Raw genomic sequence first — 21,111 nt, forward strand, 5'->3', positions numbered from 1 at the left:
AGGTAGATGGTAAAATGTGAGGATGTTATTGTTGCCGTCTGTACAAAGTACATTTCTGAATACACACAGGCTAACACTATCATACGATACTGACATAATATCATAAACATACTGTTGAGTAGCTACAAAATATTGTACACTATTACTCTATATTAAAAGTCCAATCATAGGTCATTAGGCTAAAGCATACGAACATTTTAAAGTTATAAGAAATAATATGCTATTATGTGGGACTGTACTTTCAGCTTATTAGAAGTTACTATAAGGTGCCACATAAATAAAATTAACAATTACAGAAATCATATAAAACATGATAATAACCCTTTAATCTAAGATTCCGAAGCAGATCACTCCATGTAAGGATATTTTGCAGATAGGAAATGTCTAAAAAGGTTTAATGTTGATTTTCTGTATTATCTTATCTTATTTAATGAAAATAAGACAGTTTATTGGTGTAATCTCAAACTTTTAAAAAACTCCTTCCGGTTTTTAACAGTGTGTACTTAATAAACAGCCAGCAGAGTATAACTCCATGTTAATAAGAGAACTTATTTCTAAGAACTTAGATAGGTTTTCACCACAACACAGACTCTCACACTGCAGTATGTGTTAGTACGTGCGTACGTCCTCCAGGTAACGAGAGGGCGCGGAACGCGGGCTTCACCTGGCCTCGAGCCTGCTCTGGCTCGCACGTGCCTCCGTGCATGGAGTGAAATGTGCGCGGGAGCACTGGGCTGGTGTTGTGGTTGTTATTCACCAGAGCCCGCCTTCTTGCTTCCTCATTGGTTTCACCGTGTGACTGACGGGCCTCGGCTCAACTGACAACCAATCGTCGTGGCCCGGGGGGCGTGGCTGTGTAATATAAGTAGTTGGGACATGCGGGAGTCCCCGTGATGCGACCTGCTGCAAAGTTGGTTGAAAGTGACTCAAGTCTGAGCTGAGAGCAGACGCAGCACTCAGTTTCACTCAGTTTCACTCAGTTTCACTCAGTTTCACTCGTCTTTTACACATTCAGGAGCAGTTCATCATGTCAACAACTAACCAAATCTTCTTTGGAGAGAGGAGCGATGTTCCAGATCTTCTCAAGTCTTTGGCTGACTATTCTTTCTCTTTTCCTGCCTTTGATGACACCGGTAAGAATATTTTTTATTTTATTTAAACCAAGCAGAAAAACGCTATTACACTTGTTAAAGATTTACATTTGTATTAGATACTGTGAATACTGTATTTACTTATAATATCACCATGTTGTGCTACTTTACTAATACTCTATTATAGTATGTTTAGGATATGCTGTACTTTCTACTGCACATTTCTTATGTGCTGGTCTAGATTTTACTCACAAAAATAATATATTAAATATATTACTATTATATTTTATATTTAGTATATTACATATTAAACTATGTACAGTTTCACTCTGACCACCATTAGTAATAATAATCCAATTACAGAAAGACCCTAGTGGTGGCCATTTAGCTGAGTACTTTTACTTTTGATACTGAAAGTACACTCAGTTGTGAGTTCATTAGGTACACCTAGCTGAGAGGTGTTCTGTTATTTAGCTCACTGTCTGTGAATATTATAAAATGCATGGCACAGACATTTACACCTAATAAACTGCAGCTGAATGTACTTTCTCTCACAAAACTCCTCGACTAAAGGTGCGCAGATCACAGAGGTAAAGGCGGTGAGCTGCAGTGTGTCAGCAGACTGAGCTGTTCCACTGCAACTTGCAGCTGATGCAACAACACTTAAACAGTCCTCCCTCATGATTTCATCACATTAGTTTCCGTGTGCACCATCATGTTTATCTGCACTTTTTTTGGTTACTTTTTTAGTTTTTTTAGACATTTTAGTCTTTGTTGGAGAGTTGACCATACAGACAGAATGAAAGCATGAGGAGGGATGATATGCAACAGATGTGTCCTTGTGAGGGTACAAGGAAGCACATTCCTTTCTTACTTTATAAAAATGTATTTGTCTTTGTGTCTGTCTCTCTGTACTCATGCTGTTTTTATTGGATTACATGAATGTCTTGACGCTTTGGTGATCTCCTCCTAAGTTTTATATTTTATGGGTACGCAAATCAATAATTTGGACATGACTGTATAAACTCTTGGAGGCCAGAGTGGATGATTAATGTTGGAGGGAACAGGTGGAAGGACAGTTTGGCCTTGCAGCCTTGAGACACTGATATGCAAAGCCGTAAGATAGATTCAGAATGTGAGATGTGGCAGCGTAGTTATTATCCTTCTGGAATAACTTTATTAGATGTGAAAAATGTAAATTTCTGCAGCTTGAATGAATTAATGAAGTTTGTAAAAGTTCAGATTATTAGACGTGAGAAGTGTGACAAGAAGCTGAAAACAGTCAGCATACCTCTCTGGACTGACACCTTTGCTATATTTGGTGTGCATGCTAATAATATAAAGTGACGCTGATGGGTCACCTTGCCCGTCACCTGCCTGACCTTTGCTTTAGTGGTCAATGATGTTGCATACATCCTGATTTTCTGTCCCAGCTTGTGTTCTGGTCCGCATTAGTATTATTTATTAATCATTATGAACAAAATAATGATTCATTTGCACCATGCTGAATGTCATCACACAGTCCTCATGTGTCTGATAATGGATAATAAAAGAAGAGTTAAGCTTTGAGTCATTCTTTTTTCCTAGAAGTGTTTGTTAAGCATATTGCATTTCTTCCCCATGCTGCACACTCACTGTTAAATGTTTATAAAACAGCCAAGCGCCTCCTGCTGTGTACAGGACACTGAAATAATGCTGCTTGGAGGTGTTGAATCTTAAGGCAGACTGTGTATGAAACCTGCTTGTTTTTATTTATACTGAAACAAAAGTTGGGCTCAAGGCCGCCTCCTGTCTGAACTCCTTCATGAGAACAGCTTCTATCATTGTGAGTAGACAGTAGAGGGCACTGAGGAGATTTGACTGAGAAAAATGTCCAGAAGATGTTTTCATGTTTCTCACTGTGAACAAAAAACATATAAATAACAGCTTTGCAGGACATACAGGTATGTGAGGTAAACTTAAGAAACGTTTACAATATACCACAATATGTTTTATTGCAATAGTATTTAGACCAGTTGTTAGGGATACAGTGTTGTGCTTTTTAAATACAGAGTTTGGTCCGAGTCAAAATGTTATGTATATGTGGTTCTGAGGGAAATTAGACTCAGAATCCAGTTGGTGAAATCCAAATTGAGGTTGCATGTCACAAAAACATTCATTGTTATTGCACCATCCATTGGAAAAGAGGAGAGTGCATTAGATTGTTCAGTCCTCCATCTGCTCCGCTCCTTATTAACCGTGTGGTTTCTGTGGTGGACTTGTTAAAAACTCAGATTAGTGGTGAAGGTGGGCTGTTGTGCAGTTTGAACATCGTGTTCCTGAACCCAAACATCCTGCTGAGGAGGGCGTGCGACCCTCGTGCGCTCACTGTCGCGTGCACTACAGCAGCGCGTGCACAGAAACGTGAGACAGACGTGCATGGAAACGAATTTAGTTCAAATGAAGAGTGTGAGACGACAGATGACGGCGTCTGTAGGGTTTATTACTGTGACTCTTAACGTGTTGTTGTTGTTGTTGTTGTTGTAAACACCGTGAGCTGAGGAGAACGTGTACGCTCCCGGTGTGCGCGTGCCCGCTGCAGCTCGCCTTGGCTTGCACGTGCAGCGTACTGGAAGCCCCGCCCCTCGACAGATGTACCTTCACGTGAGGAGGGTGGAGGCGGGGGGGGTGCACGTGTTTAGCCACGAGTGTGCGGAGGCGACGTGTGTTTGGAGAGTTGTTCACGATCAGAGCGTGCGCATGTGTGATCTTTAGCACGTTTACACTGAAAGATAGTTCGTGTTGTCACACACGGACCGTGCAGTTTGAAGAACGGTTCTCCTGTCGACAGTTCCCGGTCCAGGAGCTGAACTACACCGACGAGTTCCGTGTGGAACACTCATATGAAGAACACGGACAGCGCTGCCAACCAATCACATTCTACTATTGTCTGAGTGGGCGGGACATGTGGCTCATGAATATCCAATCAGCGCGCTCGAAGTCCACGGAGAACAAGTGGCTTGTGTTGTGCAGCTTTTCCGTGCAAACGTGTTAAAATTGACAAAAGGACCTGAGAGCAGCATCCTTAGTTTGGAGAGAAACACCTGAAGAGCCGCGCTACGTTTGCTTCTACTGTTTCCCCGGTGAAGCAGACGACGCTCGGCCCCGTCAGGACACATCGCCCCGGTCTGTGTGGAGCTTGTGAGGGAACAATGCCCGGTGAAGCCGCGGTGGCCATGGTGCTTCAAGCCAGCGAGACCGTCATCAGAGCCCCGCAGAAGTCATTCCCTTTTGTTATAAAGAAGATTATGGACATCCCCCCTCCGAACATCCTGGAGGAAGGCGAGGATGGTAAGATTTAAATGCAAAAACAAGAGCTCTGTCCTGTTTCTGCCTCCTGAATTCGCTTGTTGGCGGTTTTGCAGCTTTATACCCAATTAAGCGTGCATAATAATGTATGTGTTTGCCAACGGCTGTTAATTATATTTGGATAATATCGTGGAGAGACCGGGTGGGGGGGGCATGCCATATGTTGCACGGAGCCAGTTTGATCCGAGGCTGCAGAGGAAACAAAAAAGAACAAAAAGTTCCAAGTCCTGTCTGCAGCTCTGTGAGCAGCAGAACCAGGCTGTAAAGACACCTAAAGACAGAGACACTGCTCAGCTTCTTATTAAACCTATTGATGTAGTGGTTTGTGCTCCCTGGTTTGTGTGGGGATGTTTTGGAGTGGAGGTGTGGATCAAGAAAGACTCTCTCTCGTTTTCTGTGCATGTCCTCGTCTACATCTGACTTCCTCTAAAGCGCTTCCTGTCTTTTATTTTATCTTGTCATCTACTTTCTCACTTTCAGACTCACTCAGACTATTTCTGGTCATAGCCCACCTTTGTTTATTCCCCTGTTTTTCTGTCAGATGTCACACCAAACACCCTCCTCGTCCTGCTTTTTCATATGGCGAACCCTGTGCTGCTTCTGAAGTCGTGTGCACAGGGAGACCTTTCACTCACAGCAAACACTTATTTATTTAACTCATGTTCCCTCCTGTCTCTAATGCAGAAATGGAGAAAGAGAAGTTGTGCTCCTCTGAGGATATGGAGGGAGGTGGCGGTGCGGCTGGAGCCGCCAGTGCCGGTGCAGGTTCAAGAGGAGGTGGTGCTGCTGCTGCTGGAGGGGTATCAGCCTCCTTGACTCCAGCAATTTGGGACAAGACCATTCCCTATGATGGGGAGACCTTCCACTTGGAGTACATGGACCTGGATGAGTTCCTGCTGGAAAATGGGATTCCTGTGAGCCTGGAGGAGGAAGAGCTGCAGAAGACTCTGAGCTCCGGGGAGTACAAAGGCAAAGCCATCCCCAAGGTTAATGCTACAACTACTACTGCTACTACAACTATTACTCCTCCTCCTCCTCCTCCTGCTGCCGACACTGCAGCATCTTCCCCGTCTGCCTCCGCCACCTCCACTGTCACCTCAGATCCAGAGGAAACGGTGACGGTCACCACTTTACAACCAGCCAAGCTAGGAGAGGAAGATGAAGAAGAAGAAGAAGAGGAGGAAGAAGAGGAGGAGGAGGAAGAATCTTTGTCTGAAAAGGCAGCAGCACAGGTGGAAGTGAAGGAGGAGAAAACAGGTGAGCAATTCACATTTATAGAGGGGAATGTTTGGGCAGCTGATATGATTGTTGCAGATGGACATTTCCTCTTTGTTTATAATTTCAGGTAACGTGAACTGAATTGATTAGCCTGTTTGTTGTAAACAGCCACATTGCAGTTAGCAAATCAGTGTATCGTGGTCCAGATAATTAAATTCTGTATGTTTAAACTGCATACTGGACGCTGAGGCATTTGCTGTAGTATATGTTGATGTCACACTGACCTTTGAACCCATACTGTTGTCGAGCATGATGGTCCACTAGATGTCACAGCAACCTACAATGTGTTTTCTACAAAAAAAACTTGAAACTAAAAGTGTATATTAGCAGGATTTTGATATTAAAATCCACCTGACCAAACACCCACAAGCAAAACAACAATTTAATGCAACATGTTAATACAAATATCAAATGCACAACTGATCAAAATCTCTGAAAATGTTTGCATATGTGTAGACGAGGGCTGGAGCTTATCCCTAGAATTGGTATTTATTGTACAGTATACTTGACAAGTCACTTATAACTACAGTATGTAATTTCTATTTTTTAGTAGAAATATGGTCCTAAACCTGTCTTATTGTGAAGTTGAAGCCTCCTGTGAAGTCAGACTCACAGGAGTCTGGCAGCAGTGCAGAGATAGGCAGTTAATTTTTTTATATCCACCAAACTGAACTAAATAATGCACTGTATGTTCATTTTGTTTCTTTAGTGTAGCCTCTCTTCCCTTTTCTGCCCATAACTATAGATCATATCATTGCAGAACGTAACACACCTTCCCCCATCGACCCAGATGCCATTGAGGTGGACATCAATTTCCAGCCGGATCCCACAGACCTGGTTCTGTCCAGTGTTCCAGGGGGAGAGCTGTTCAACCCGAGCAAACACAAGTTCTCTGAGGAGGAGCTCAAACCACAGCCTATGATCAAGAAGGCCAAGAAAGTATTTGTTCCTGATGAGCAGAAGGTAGGCTGATTTTAGACTGTGTAAAGTGAGATACCTGCTGTGTAATTTATTAGTTTTATTTAAAGACAAAAACAACAAATACACAGCTTAGTGAGCTGCCAGAGCTCCACACCAGCATGAACAAAACACAGCATTGTTATAATTTGGACAAATCTGTTCAGCTGACCAGTAGAATTTAAAGAGAACAGATGTTTACAAATCTTTTACTGGGAACTCTGACTTGTACTCAGAAAATTAAAAATGGCTCAGTGTCCTAGTAAATTCAGTTCAGTTTTTTTTTTCTCAGGATGACAAATACTGGTCCAGGAGAAAGAAGAACAACATGGCAGCAAAGCGTTCTCGTGATGCACGGCGGCTGAAGGAGAACCAGATCACAGTACGAGCCTCCTTTCTGGAGCGGGAAAATGTTGCACTAAGGCAGCAAGTGGCTGAGCTGAGGAAGGACTGTGGTCGCTGCAAGAACATCCTGGCCCGATATGAGGCGAAGTACGGCCCTCTGTAAAGAGCTCCGAACAGAGAAGTATCAGTGAGACAAAAGCAGAACTCCCTTCCCCGCAGAATTCAACACAGACACAAACACCAAGGGAATCTAAATTTGCACTGTTGTCTTTGCTGACCTCCAGTCACTGTGTCTAGCTACAGTTTTCTAATGTGATGCTGGAGGTTTGGACGCACACTGGCAGGCAGCGAGGCAGGATGGGAGCTGTGGTCACAGGAAGGTCTGTGGAGAGTGCTTGGCTCCTACACTCAGACAGGATGATTGTGGACACTCCCGTCGTCACATGGAAAATACGGTCTGTCTCAAAGTCATGCGGTGAGGAAAGAGCAGGCTGGTAGACGAGAATCACAGGCTTTTAAATTCTACACAAATCAGTTTTTATCACTGCACAGCACTTGTTCTTAGTGGACCAAAGCATGAGTAATGTCAGAAGTTGTGTATTTAAAATGGTGCACACTTGCAGCCCCTCACTTTTTCCTTGTGTAGCAAATCTGTTTTTGTTTGTACTTCCTTAAAACTGCTCCGACTGAGGCTCAGAAGAAGGCTGTCGATTAACACAGGGCAGAGCAGGAGAGGGACAGGTGAATAGAGGAACAGGAGACAAATTCACAGCCTGAAGGGAAGAGGCAAAGTCCTCACGTGAGCAGAGGAGAAAAGAAGGCGAGTCTGTTAGCGGTGATTCGGTCACAGTTCTTCCTTCTTGTAACCCACATGCACGCTTGTGTGCACAGAAAAGCGCTGATTTAAAAAAAAAAAAAAGTATCACCATATACAGTAGATATGTGTGTATCAGTGTGTAATCCATTTTTGCACTTTTTCCTAAAAAAATATATTATTGTGGTGGTAGGTCTACCGTACTTACCACAGTGAGAGACACAGTAGCAAAGGAGGAAAAACAAAATGCATGACCCAGGATTTAAAGCTACTAGTTTCCTTTTCTACTAACCTCAGATCGGCTCCCAGAGCCTCACAAGAGATTTTATTACAGAAGAAAGAGTTAGGGTAGATTTAAAAAGAGGATTTTACAAATGAAGGAAGAGTTTTAGTTTTTCTGTTGGTTACAATCAAAGGCAAATGTCTGATGATCTGAAGGGCCCCCACCAGTGGCGGGGTATGTTCACATGTAGGGATGTTTATTTTACTGCACACTGCAAGTAGAGGGTGCTAGAGCCGCTGCCTGCCTTCTAACGGTGCAGTGATAGCTGGATTGATCTTTTTTTTTTTTTTTTTTTTTTATATATATATAATTTAGTCAGGCCCAAAGGTGACTGCGTCTAAACTTTGTAAATAAAAGATTGTCTCACAGTCTTTCTGTCCTAAGATAGGGACAGTGTCTTTATTAATCCAATACTATTCCTTATATTTGCCAAATATTCAATGAGTGCTGTATTTATTCTGATGGTAATAATGCATCTGTTGATTGTGATGTACAACAATATGTCAGATAATTCTATTTCCTTTAAGGAATAATACTTCTAAAGAAACCAGTGACTAAGCAGGGAATTCAATGGGTAAACTGTGCTTTTGGATGTTTTAAAAACAGATTTATATAGTTATATGGCTTTTTTTCTCTATATACACCACATAAATGACAGGGCAAACTCTTGTTTACCTCATCCAACACTTCCTATTTTGAATGCTTAAAAGATTTAGCAGGGCTACAGAGCGGTGTTGGTTTAAGCACATAAAAATCAGCTTAGTTCTGTTTGGCAAAATCTCAGTCGATATGCGGAGCTGTTTTTGCCAAAGTGGCTGAGTCTGGGACTAAATTAGTAAACACTTTGCAGACTGTTAAGGGACGGTATATCTGAAGCATCTTTGGCTGATGCAGACTTTGTGATCAGCCAGCTTGTGCTCATAATTGAAAATAAATGTGGCAATAATACTCTGTTATGTAATGCTTGTTTAATTTCAGTGATGTATGTAAAATTGCTATGATGATGTACTAGGTAGAAATGCCCCAAAGTCATTTGTGCTTCCAGTCTAGATCCTGTGTAGTCTAGGATCCTAATGCATGACATCCAGTGAAGTTGTCTGTTTTTTCTTTAATATTTTACACCAAGTGTACTTATGTCTGTAAACCATCACTGAAAACTGTTTTTTGGATAGGTGGGTTGATGGTCTGTCGTACAGTTCTGTCAAAAGAAAAACAGAACATCTTTGCTGTGATGTTCTGTCGTGTGTTTGACTTGCATAATGACTCCATCTATCCCTGTACAGTCAGTCCTTGACCTTGGGGTAAAGATCAGCTGAAATCAGCATATTTTGATCTCTGTGGATTGTTTTCTATTTAAGAAAGATGGATCTAAATCTAGATACACTGGATCAGCTGGTAATTTTGTGTTTAATATATAGTTTCTGTCTTTGCTTCAGTTTCCTGATGGTGTAGTTCTTAATCATGTGTTTATTTTGCGTTGACATTCAAACTTGACATTGACTGCATTGTGCTGTAGTTGATGAATGCAAATGTTGAGTTTTGGTTTTTTTTATTAAAATGATCTGCATAAGACTGACTAAAGGTACTGGCCTAAAAGAACCCTCTAAAAGACAATAAATTAAGATTGTTATAGTACAGCTTAGCAAACAGTATGTAGCAAATGCTGTTTTTTTCTGATGCAAAGCACCTCATGAAACTAGCCTGAAATTGATGCTAATTAGCATTTAGCAGGTTCTACAGATGCACCTGCAACATCAGACTTAAGACATAACTGCATTTTTTAAAAACTTTGTAGCAGGTGTTTAATCTTTGGTTGTGGAGGTAACACTTAGCATGCTAGCTTAATGTCAACATGATTGTTTCTCCATAAAAGTATCCTTCACGTGACTACTTCTTGACTTTTTCAGCCGGTTCATCATCAGTAATATTAGGCATCAGGCGGTGTCCAGTATAATGAAAACAACAACTGTAGCTGTGCCTTCAGGTGGCACCAGAGAGAAGTGCTTTTTTATTTGACTCTTTGACTGTAGGTGGCTCCAATAAGCACATCTGCTGTTTTTATGTTCTGGTCTGAAAATGTTGCTGGTTTGGGGGTGTTCTACATTAACGACACTATGTCGTTATTTCTAATTAAAAATAGCTTGAAAAATTATTAAATGTCTATTAAAAACAAGTTTTCATTTTGTGGTATTTTGCTTTGTTTTCTCTTTTTATATAAACATGTTTTTGTATTGTCCTAACCTTGTGCAGGATACATGCAAATGCAGCACAGTGTCCTAACTGTTTCTTGTATCATGCATATAAAATAAATTGGAATTTAATGACATGTGGACTCTGGATTTGACCTTGCCTCATTGAGCAGCTGCAGCAGCTGTAATGGGAGGCACGCTTAAGCTGAGAGACAAAGAAACAATTGATAACAAAAGAAGCACAGTTCGGTTTACAAACGGAGACGTCGCTTTCCTCTTCCTTGTTGCACATGTGCGTATGAGTGCACTCAGAATGTCATTTTTTTCTTCTTTCTTTCATACGCCTTGTTGTTTTTCACTGTCCCTTTGTTGCTTTGGTCCTGCTGCTCATCAGTATTCTAGAGGAGTAGGAGATGTTGCGTAATGATCACATCGACACACAGGGGAGCAGCGTTGCGCAACAGCAGCAGCCGCAGCAGCATCAAAGACCAGTGGGATGGGTGTGTTTGTGTGTCTGTGTCTGTGAAGGATGGAGAAAGGAAAGTGAAGAAGCAGAGGAGGGGCTTTAGGAACTGGGAGGGAGGATAAAGAAAGAGGAGAGGAACGAGCAGAAGGTGAAGTAGAATGGGAAGGAAAAAAATGAGGGGGATAAGAGACAAACAGGACGGCGTGGACAGTGAACGATGGAGAAACGGGATGCAGTTAAACGTGAGGTGAGGGAGGGAGAAGGGATGCAGTGAGTGGGCGATGAAGATGTGGAGGAGAGCCAAGGAGGAGCTCAGCCATGCATGTTATACCACTACATGTTACTATAGAAAGCACTCGCTCATGTGTTTGTCTGACATGAGTGAGCCAACCTTGCCGCTGACTAACGCAGGACAGACAGAGCGCTGCATGATGAAATATAAAGTAATATCTACTGGGATGGGTCCAGCTGAGGTGGGTGGTGAGCAATCTGGCTCCTCATCATTCGAGAATTTCATCTTTGCTTTGAATTATTGATCAAACATCACTTGAATTTGTTTACTGCAACAAGAGGACACAGTGCTCTGGCATTTCAAGGTTTTCACGGGAACACAGGGATCCACTTTTCATAACCTTTGATCGCCAATATGCTCAACATTAACTGATGACACAGCAGGTGGAACAGATCTGGATTTATCTTGGACCAAGCTTGTGTCATGCAGCATTTTTCTCCCATTTAGTCATGAACTGTTTCACAGCTTTGCATGCCCAGACACAATGAGGACGACACAATTAGCTTATTTTCCATGCTTATTTTTGCCAATCTGGTTTTATTACAAACTTAAAAAAGAATCTGATACAATAAGAAACTGCAGTAGTAACTCCCCATTCCCAAGGGGCAGCACAGAAAACAGGTCATTGCATCTCAGTAGTGAAAGATTCATTATACATCTACAGGGTGTACAGATCAGATACAAAATAGGAAAAATAATAAAATACAGGCAGGAAAGAAAGCACTATATTTATACATCATCTGAACTTTTAATTATATCCATTTTACTTTTAAATGTTAAATTTTACATAGAAAATAAACTTCTTTTATGACAATGAAATATTCCAAAGTGCAAAATAAAATACACATCGATATAAGCAAAGGACATCAGAATACAAAATTCTTTTGAGTTTTTCCTACTCATTAACATTTAACCCTGATTGTAGAATAGTCTGTATTTTGAGATGATTTGTGTTTAAAATGGTGTCTAATTTCTTCCAAAGTGTAAAACACAAAACTCATTCACATCCTCAGATGTCTCATTTTAAGAGCCCAATCTGTATGCAGTGGGAAATTTACTGTAACACACCTCGTTTGCACTGAATAATCCAACAAATGTGGGGGGAAAAATAAATATTTTTTGAACATGCATGTGACTAAAGCACAATAAAACGAGCAGTTTCAGTTTATTTTGTGCAGGCCATCTCAACCAGGGTTAACAAACCGATCAGAATAATATTCACAGCACATTCATTTCCTTCATCTTTCCAAACCTGCTGTAACACTGCCTTCCTAATGAAGAGATACAGTATATTGGAGCATTTTTCCAGGGTGCAGAGAGGTAGAAACCCCTTTAATCCTTCAGGGTAATTTCAATTATGGCATTACATTGCACTGGAGAAGGGTGAGCATCTGTGTATTCAAAGACAGTCTGGGATATGGCTATAGTATCAGGCTGATGGGGAGAAGATGACCCAGGGAAAAAAAAAAAAAAAAAAAAAAAAAAAAGCTCATATAAAGTAAAATTAGATGGGAATATAACATGAAAAATGTTACTAAAGTAAATATCTGAATATATCTGGGTGTTTAAGTAATGATGTGCAGTAATAATAAAAGTGGGAAATTTATCAGGAAAAAAAAAAAATTACAATGCAATAAATTTACATAAAAACACAAAAATGAAAGTGAAATGTGGAGATTTTTGGTTTAAATGTACTGCCTATGGGAGTGTTGTTAGACTAGACTGCCCTGGGAGCACAGAGGGATATCAGCCATCTTTTCCTACACAAACCCACTGTAAACATTCACATCTCAACTCCAAACCCAACTTGAAGAATGAATACATTTACCCGTCTTATTAGACAAATGCTGTACAAGGTACAATACACATTCAATACTTTATTCTGTACATCTTTATTTTTGACTCAGTTTGCATATATTCATGTTATTTTCTGAAAAAATAACCTCAGCATGTAAGAAACTAAACAAAGAATCTGAACATAAGAACATTTTATATACATATTCCTGGACTGTCTTACTCCTACAAATGTAAGTGATACTTTGCAAAAAACAAAAAATATAGAAATATTGGAAATAAATTACATAACAAAATTAGAAATGCATCTTTCCCCTAACAATCATAACATTTACAGAGATGTGTACCTCCCCACCCGTACCCTTTAGAAGAAAACAAAAAACTATTAAATAAAATTTGCATGCAAGCTGTCACGTTGCAATACCAGCGTGAGCACAAGTCATGGGTCCTTGGATCATCGTATATGAAAACATTTACGGGTTCTAGAAAACATTCAGACAAATGGACAAGCCCAACAGCATCTCCACAACAGTGTGATGCATCATAATAGACTTTTTGCTCCTGTTTAAATCTCGAGTGTTGCAAGAAAGCTGCATAAAATGTGCAGAACCTAACTAAAGGGCAAAGGAATGGTTTAGCGCTCATGTCTGTGGATGACACACAACATCAGGAGCCCGGTAAGTGCTGGACAGCTCAAATGGATATGTGTGGAGTTATCATTCCCTGTAGTGACTAACAACAACAATCACATGGACCCGGCTGGTAAACATGTTAGAAACAGCAGATTTCCAGTGATCTGATAAGCTTTTCAATAAAGCAACAGCAGCTACACATCAATGAAGAACATTCATCTTTGTATCTCTGTCACTGCAACAGGGAAAAAGAGATAGAGCAATCTGCACTGTATGTATCTGGCTTTTCTTTTGTAGCAGCCAGAGAAGCAGAGATCACTGAAGAATTTCAAGAGGAGGGAGTGAATACTGCAAGCCTTTGGCTTCAAAACCATTTAAGCTCACCAGAAACGTGCTCTGGGTTTTAAAGTGTCGCTCTCTAAGCCAATAAACCCTGGAAGCCACCGAGGCAACAGAACCCTCTAGCTGCTTCGCTCTCGAATTTTCTTCTGTCCCTCCTCTCCATACAGAGAAAAACCTCTCCTTCATACTGAAAGTCATGCTAAACCATTTATCACAATCCCTACTGCTTAGCTGCTTCATCCCCTCCCCCTCACCTCCTTCTCCGCCTGTTCACCTTCACACACTGCTAAATAGAAAAGTGTTTGTGCACATATATCTGCATGTGCATCCATGTGTATGTGTGTGTGTGTGTGTGTATGCATGTCTGTATTTTTGAGTGCATGAAACCATAGCTGACATGCCTGTGTGAATAACTGAGGTACTGGTTCATGGTCCTAAAAAGCAAAGATTAATTTGCCTTTCATGTTCACCAAGGTTTCCCTGACCTTCCCAGATGCAGTTCACCCCCATAGGTACAATACATCCTACTACATCACTCCCCTAACACACCAACCCTCTTATTCTGCTCCCTCCACTGCTCTCACTTCATTTAAACCTTTGTCGTGTACACATTCCAGCTGATGATAAACTGCTTTCGATGCACACCTGCTGACAACAGAGTTGAGAATTCTGCCTGTGCATGAGTGAGTTTCAAGGATAACGGGCCCACCATACAAACAATGAGTCTCTCGATCACGCTGAGCCACAACAAAACAGGACTACATACACACACACACACACACACACACAAACACACACATACATACAGACAGCAGAGCCCCCCTCTCTGTATTTGTGGCAAGTAGGGCAGAGCAGATTGCAGAGCAAAGTGCTGAGCTTTCCATAGCCGTCGTTCCCTGCAGGACTTGGCTCCTTTTTCACAGCATGACAGTGCAGTGCAAAATGGAGCTATACTAGAGCCGGGTCCATTAGACTACAAGTCAAGAAAAAAGGTCTCTCACATTAACATTCAATACAAAATAATAAACATAGGAGATTGGCAACGACTCAAGGTAGAAAGGAACTCACCCCCACCCACTCCTGTCATCAAAGCCAAAACAGAAACAGCAATGGACAACGGGGCAGGGTGGGGTTTAGGGGGTTTCTGGAGGTACAAATAACAAGAAATAATCAGTGGACTTTTTTTTTTTTTTAAATCTTTGTAGTAAAACTAATTCTTAAATTTTATTAGTATTAGAACAATTTCTTAGAAAAACTGAAAATATGTGGAGCATTACTGCCCACACCCAACTCCTTCTACGCCAGCTCTTATTCACAAACGAAGGCTTAGTTGGCCAGCACAACAGGCTGGAAGGACTGGCTAGGGTATTGCAGGTTGTAGCTTCCTAAATCCTCAACAAATGGTGGCTTCTCCATGTATGAGATTCCTCCATTGCTGCCAATAATGCCCACACTCTGAGCAGGAGGAGGGCTGGAGAAAGGGTCAAAGGATGGATGGGTGTTGACAGTGTGGGGAGGCTGGAACGGGCTGGCATGAGGCTGCATGGGCTGGGGGTCAGCATCAAAGTAAAGGGGGCCTGGGGATCCTGGATAAACAAACTCTTTGGCGTTGGGAGAGAGCTGGCTGGCAATGGGACCCCCGAGGGAGTGCAAGGAGAGAGACAGGGGCTTGTGCTTGAGCAGCTCTGGTGCAGAGATGGTGGTAGGAGAGCGGGAGAGCATCCTCTGGGTGGGTGGGACAACTCCAACTCCAGAGTTGGTTGCTGATCCTGCCCCGCTACACTTCTTCATCTTAGTGGAGCCAAATTTAGTGGCAGCAAAGCTGGCGGTAGTGAAGGTGATGGGCTGAGGGCGGGCAGTGGGAAGAGCAGGGGGCTGCTGTGCAGCGAGGTAGGGCAGCCCGCCACTGGGAGGGGAAGGGGTAGAGGTGTTGGAGGAGTGGGCAGCTGGGTCAGTGGGTGTGCTAGAGCTGGGGTAGCTGAAGAGCCCAGGGCATGACTGGGCAGCAAGAGGTGTGGGAGAGTTAGAGAGCGACGGCATGAGGGCAGGGGACACCTGGCTTCCAATTGGCACAAACACCTGAGCGTCTGGGTTGAAGCCCAGACTCTTAGCCTCCTCTGCCTCAGCATCTCCTTTCCCGTCTCTGATCACACCGTCAGCCCTCTCGCCGTCACAGCCAAGGCCTGTAGGATCCTCCAGGTAGAGCACCTTCACTGCCCCCTTCTCTCCAATCTGGTAGGACACCTCATAAGGGTCGATCCACACACTGAGCTCTGCAGGAACATTTGCATGCACTTCTTCTGTGTCCAGTCCACTCCTCTTGGCAGCCAGCTCCACCACTGGGTCCCTCGGTGCTCCCAAGTGAATGCAGCGGAAGGCAGAACCTCTGAGAGGGGCCTCAGGATACCAGTGACCCTCAAAACGAGACACCAGTATTCTCTCCAGCTCCTCACCAAACAGGTCAGCTCGACGCCGAGGCAGCTTGTTGTACAGGTAGGACACAATGAAATTGAGGGCGACCTTCACTTCTAGATGCATGGCAGCACCAGGTTAGCGCCGTCGTGGGAGCAAAGTGTTGAGGATGATTGTACTGAAAGTGAGGCAATGCAACTGTAAAAAGGAGTTTTTCTTCTGGCTTATTGTAAAATGCAAGATTCTTTTAGTGTCACCATGGTAAAGGCACCTTGAAGGCAGCAGGTTACAGGTCGTTTTTCCTTCCTCAAGAATATGTAGCAATGATTTTAGGTCCCAACTGTAAGAAGAAAACAGAAGAACATGGTCACTTTACCTGGTAAAACAGGCAGATTTTTATCATTGAACAAAAATTGCTTGATTTAGAATTTGTAGATGGGGTCCTAGAATTTGGAATTAAATTCTCAGTAAACATAATCCCGTAAACCAAGGATTGTTAAGTATAAATGTTGACTAAAAATGATTTGCTCTTATATTGTCTGTAAGAAGCAAAGTGAACCCTTAACAGATTCATACCATTATTTTAATGGCACACTTGAGTTTCTGTACAGATCAAGGTCATAACAAAAGCAGGAAATGTACACGTTGGCAGGTATGAGACAAGTGGAAGTGTCACAGCTTAAAATGCTATGCACTGAGACATTTCTGTAGTGATGTGCAAGGAAACTGACTCAAATGCCAGCACTTTCCTAATAAAAAGACTAAATTACTTTAAGACATTAAGAGACATTTTTGCTGTATGTGTTTTGCAAAAAGTTAACACTTAATTTGACAGTGTTACTCTTATTCAGGGACATGCAACAATTATAAATGTTAAACGTCTTATTCCAGTTGGTTCTATGAACTGCAAGATGTACTGATGTAACAGATGCTGTGATGAGGGCTTCATAAATCCTTTATAATCCGAATCCGATTCCATAGAGTACCTCCTGCTTAGTGCTGTAACACAGTCACACAGTTCATTCATCATTCAGTCCAAGTGACTGAAAGATTACATCCAAAAAGAAAACAAAACAGGAGTCAGTGAGGAAGAAGAAGTATAAAATGGCAGGACATTTAATCGACTCCACAGAACATCATGTCCCACCATGCAGTGCGTGCAATCACCCCCTCCCCCTATGCACACGCGCACACACACACACACACACACACACACACACACACACACACACACACACACACACAAACAATTCACTCACATTCACTTCACTGCCAGATGGGGATTCAGCAGCTAAGATTAGAAAGACGGCTCTGATTAAAGACAATTCTAATATTATAGATGAAGCTGTGCAGGCTGGATGCAGAGCTGTAGGAGTGACATCTCAAGATGAGATTTACGTTTTCCTTTTGCATGCAAAAGGTGACATTGAAGCATAACATGGGGGTTGGTTGAAATGGGCTAAAAATAGAGCCCCATTTTGCATCATCTGTGGGGCAAATTCCTCTCCACCACCTGAGTTAAATATAAGTTCAAGGGAGTGTGAAAGAGATCTTCGAGCACAAGAGAATCCACCAGAATCCATTAAAAGCCTTCAGTGCACACACAGCTAAGCTACCTTCAGCATCTACTGCATTTCATACCTCATTATAAAAAGGGCAACAGCAAGTTACACAAGTGCCAATGTCATTCAATGACATTAGAGGAGTAACACATTTTTAATATGTGCATATTTATTGTTTTAAGAGCAATAAATGGTTTAAAGTCACACTTTGCTAAAATATAACAAAACTCTTATGACCATGAATCCCCTCCCTATTCATATTTGTTATACCTGCAGATTGAAGGAGCTGATTTTTACAGGCCTGTTGTTGTAGCTCAGAACAGCAGGAATTACAGTGTTTTGTTTACATGGTCTCAGAGCTGAAAATGTGCAACGGTGTGTGCTGCAAGCACCCACTGCATGTCAGGGTTTAACGACGAAGCAGCAGAGCAACGGTGATCTTGTCTTGCAAAAGACAGCAAAAACCTCTTTAGCAGCATTAGAATTAGGAGTCAAAACAACAAGCAGAGGCCTCCCTGCAGTGGTCACCACACATGAAAGCCTCAACAGAATTTGATTATTACTGTGATATTTCCAGCTTTAACCTGGAGTGAATGATGCCATCATCCACCTGCTCCACTGCACCTACACCCACTTCAAAAAAGCCTGGCAGAACAGTGAGGATTATGTTTTATGATTCTTCTAGTTTATTCGACACCATATGGCCTGCATTGCTAAGAGAGAAATAAAAAAAACAAAACAAAACAAATATGCAAGTTGTCACGCCTATGATTTCACATATCATAGTCGAATGGTCGAAGACCAGTTCTGTCTCCCTCCTTGTTCAGATTGTAAACATCAGACTTCAGGTATAGCTCAGAGTCCTGCCATCTGATGACTCTGCTGTTGTAGGATGTACTCGGGTGGAGACATCACAGAGTACGAGACAGCAGTGGACAACTTTGTGGACTAGTGTGGATTTAACCATGTCCAGCTCAACATCAGTGAAAGGAGCTATAGGTGGACTTCAGAAGATCCAAGACACCTGTCACACCTCTCTCTACCAAGGGTGAGTGGGTGGGCGTCGTTTCATAATACAAATATCCAGGAGTCTACTTGGGCAATAAACCACTTTCTACAAAAAGATGTATTCTTTGAGGAGGCTCAGGTCTTTCAGCGTCATGCAGCACCATGCTACAGTTGTTCTAGGAGTCGGTGGTACAGCATCTTCTATGCTGTAAGGAATCACCATGAACAGGCTGGACAAATTCATCAGGAGGGCTGGGCATGAAGCAGGTCTTTCTACATATTGTGGCTGAGAGGAGGGTGCTGTCTGAACTCTTCAGTCCTGGACAATCCAACAACAGGGTTCTGGCTAAGGAGAAGGTTCAGCCAGAGACTGATCAATGGCTCAAGTGCTCCAAAGAGATCCTTTCTCCCAGTGGCCATTAAACTGTACAACTCCTGCCCCTCTATAAGGGGAATGGAGGACTGTAACTGAAATGGAATCAAGAACTTGTGACAATTATTGCATCATTGCATCCATATTTGACCACTGTCAATATCAGTGTCTTTGTTTATGTCATCTGTTTCATGCACTGCATTCTACTCCTGACTACTTGTGACCTCGTATCAATTTTCTTTGCATTTTGCTGTATTTCTGTTATTTTGTATTTGTGGTGGGTGGTTCTTTTCTTGTTTCCTTTCTTTCTGAAGAGAACAGCAGCTGTAACAAGACAAAGCAATTTCCCTCTGGGATTAATAAAGTTTTTTTGAATCTTGAATCTTCCTGTTTGCTTGTTTACCTCCTCCCCTCACGTTTTCTCCCAATAAATACTTCAAATGTTTTTTTCTAGACCCATTGAATTGAGAATATGTTGCACATCTAAATGCCAAGCATTGAAGATAAATATGCAATAAGAGGGAGATACTGGACAAATGTCAGGTTTGCGACTGTGATGACAAACCCAGATAACAAGGCAGCAGGGTCTACCTGGGGCTTCCTGCCATATGTCAGTCAAAAGGCACTGGAACAGAAAGGACACTGGCTTGGCTGATAGGTAAAGGACTTCCTTTGCCCAATTGTTGCTGTGAATGTATTTATGAAGCTGATTAATTAAGTGGCAAACGGCCCATTCGACTACACTGGGGACTGAAGAGGAGCATGGACACCAAATAAAAATAAACATCACAGCTGAAAATGCGCCGAGAGGGTCACTTCAGGTAATCCAGTCCAAAACAAAAGCTGCGTCTTCATTTAACGGCTGAAACAGAACCAGTCATTCATTGTTGGCCGCGCATTTGGATGCAATGATGGAAAACCGCTTGTGGAAAGAAAAACAGCAACACACAGCACTATGTTGTTAAGGCTATGATAATATTAAAATAAAATGAGTCCATTTCATGCATCAGCTGGCAGATAATCACTCACCTTCTGTTAATGCTGTACTGGCTTGACTTGTACCGCTGCGTTTTTATTTTAATTCCCTTGTGTTGTCTCTGATTTCAAGGCGGATGTGTCGACTCCTCGGTGGAGATGCTGAGCTGATGTTGTTCTCCTCAGTAATGTCGATTTTCTAACAGCTACCCCAATTCTTAGATGGTGAAAGCGTTTTGCAGTTTGCCCTCAGCTGACAGTTTGCACAGAGGCTCCAGAGAAACTTTACTGTTTGACAACCCGGCGTATTTATACACTGTGACTCGCCCACACCCCCATGACGGCAGGAACTACTTTCTTCACATTGTAACAGCTGCTGCTTTATTATTTATTATTTTCTTTATGACTATTTTTTTCCACATTACAGTACTTATGCAGCCTGTTCGTCTGTAAAGAAAGTATTAATGCCTGTTGTGTTTATTTTTTGTTATTGTTAATATGAGCCTGATTTAAAACTAAAAGTAAACATGTCACCTCACCTTCTAAACAATTCATGGTCTTCCTCTAAACGTAGGACGATAAAACACCTAAAATAAGGTTTTTTATTTGAATATAAAATCTAATTCTACCCAACACAGCCTAGTTTATTTAGCGGAGGGATATTTGTGGTTTTGAACAATTTGCTAAAAATATAAGTGCTGATAGCAACAGAGACTCTATTGGCTGAGAGGGGGGAGGACCCACAGATTATTGGGCTGCAGTGTCCACTCAGCTGCCAGAGCGAGTTGACTTTTACCAGGGGCTTGTGGGAAATGATGTTTTATCACCAAAGGTGGCTATGAAAATATTAAATAATACTTTGTGATTTATTATGCATTCACACAATTAGTATTTTGTAGGTGTTGCTGTATTTATAGACTCTACACTCAGTTGTCAGTTTATTAGTTACA

General features: G+C 41.9%; 2 protein-coding genes across 3 annotated transcripts; one reads left to right on the forward strand and one right to left on the reverse strand.

The window, feature by feature from the left end:
• Positions 1–894: 894 nt before the first annotated feature.
• Positions 895–10,442, forward strand: tefb (TEF transcription factor, PAR bZIP family member b). 2 transcript variants are annotated; one of them, XM_026346068.1, is made up of 4 exons: positions 895–1,133; positions 5,124–5,696; positions 6,478–6,680; positions 6,967–10,442. In XM_026346068.1, exons 1-4 carry the CDS (start codon positions 1,028–1,030, stop codon positions 7,180–7,182), a joined length of 1,098 nt encoding a protein of 365 aa, XP_026201853.1. In that variant the 5' UTR covers positions 895–1,027; the 3' UTR covers positions 7,183–10,442. The 2 variants fall into 2 exon arrangements, with proteins under 2 accessions (XP_026201853.1, XP_026201844.1); XM_026346059.1 differs by lacking the exon at positions 895–1,133 and adding an exon at positions 3,665–4,421.
• Positions 10,443–11,562: 1,120 nt separating this feature from the next.
• On the reverse strand, positions 11,563–20,454 carry LOC113152654 (protein Tob2). Its single transcript, XM_026346035.1, has 3 exons — positions 20,216–20,454; positions 16,515–16,583; positions 11,563–16,421 (listed from the first exon to the last, which is right to left on the reverse strand). The coding sequence occupies exon 3, from the start codon at positions 16,367–16,369 to the stop codon at positions 15,158–15,160; it is 1,212 nt and encodes a 403-aa protein (XP_026201820.1). The 5' UTR covers positions 16,370–16,421; positions 16,515–16,583; positions 20,216–20,454; the 3' UTR covers positions 11,563–15,157.
• Between the last annotated feature and the right edge of the window lie 657 nt (positions 20,455–21,111).

This window comes from Anabas testudineus, chromosome 8 (genome assembly GCF_900324465.2).
Source record: "Anabas testudineus chromosome 8, fAnaTes1.2, whole genome shotgun sequence".
Classification (NCBI taxonomy): domain Eukaryota; kingdom Metazoa; phylum Chordata; class Actinopteri; order Anabantiformes; family Anabantidae; genus Anabas; species Anabas testudineus.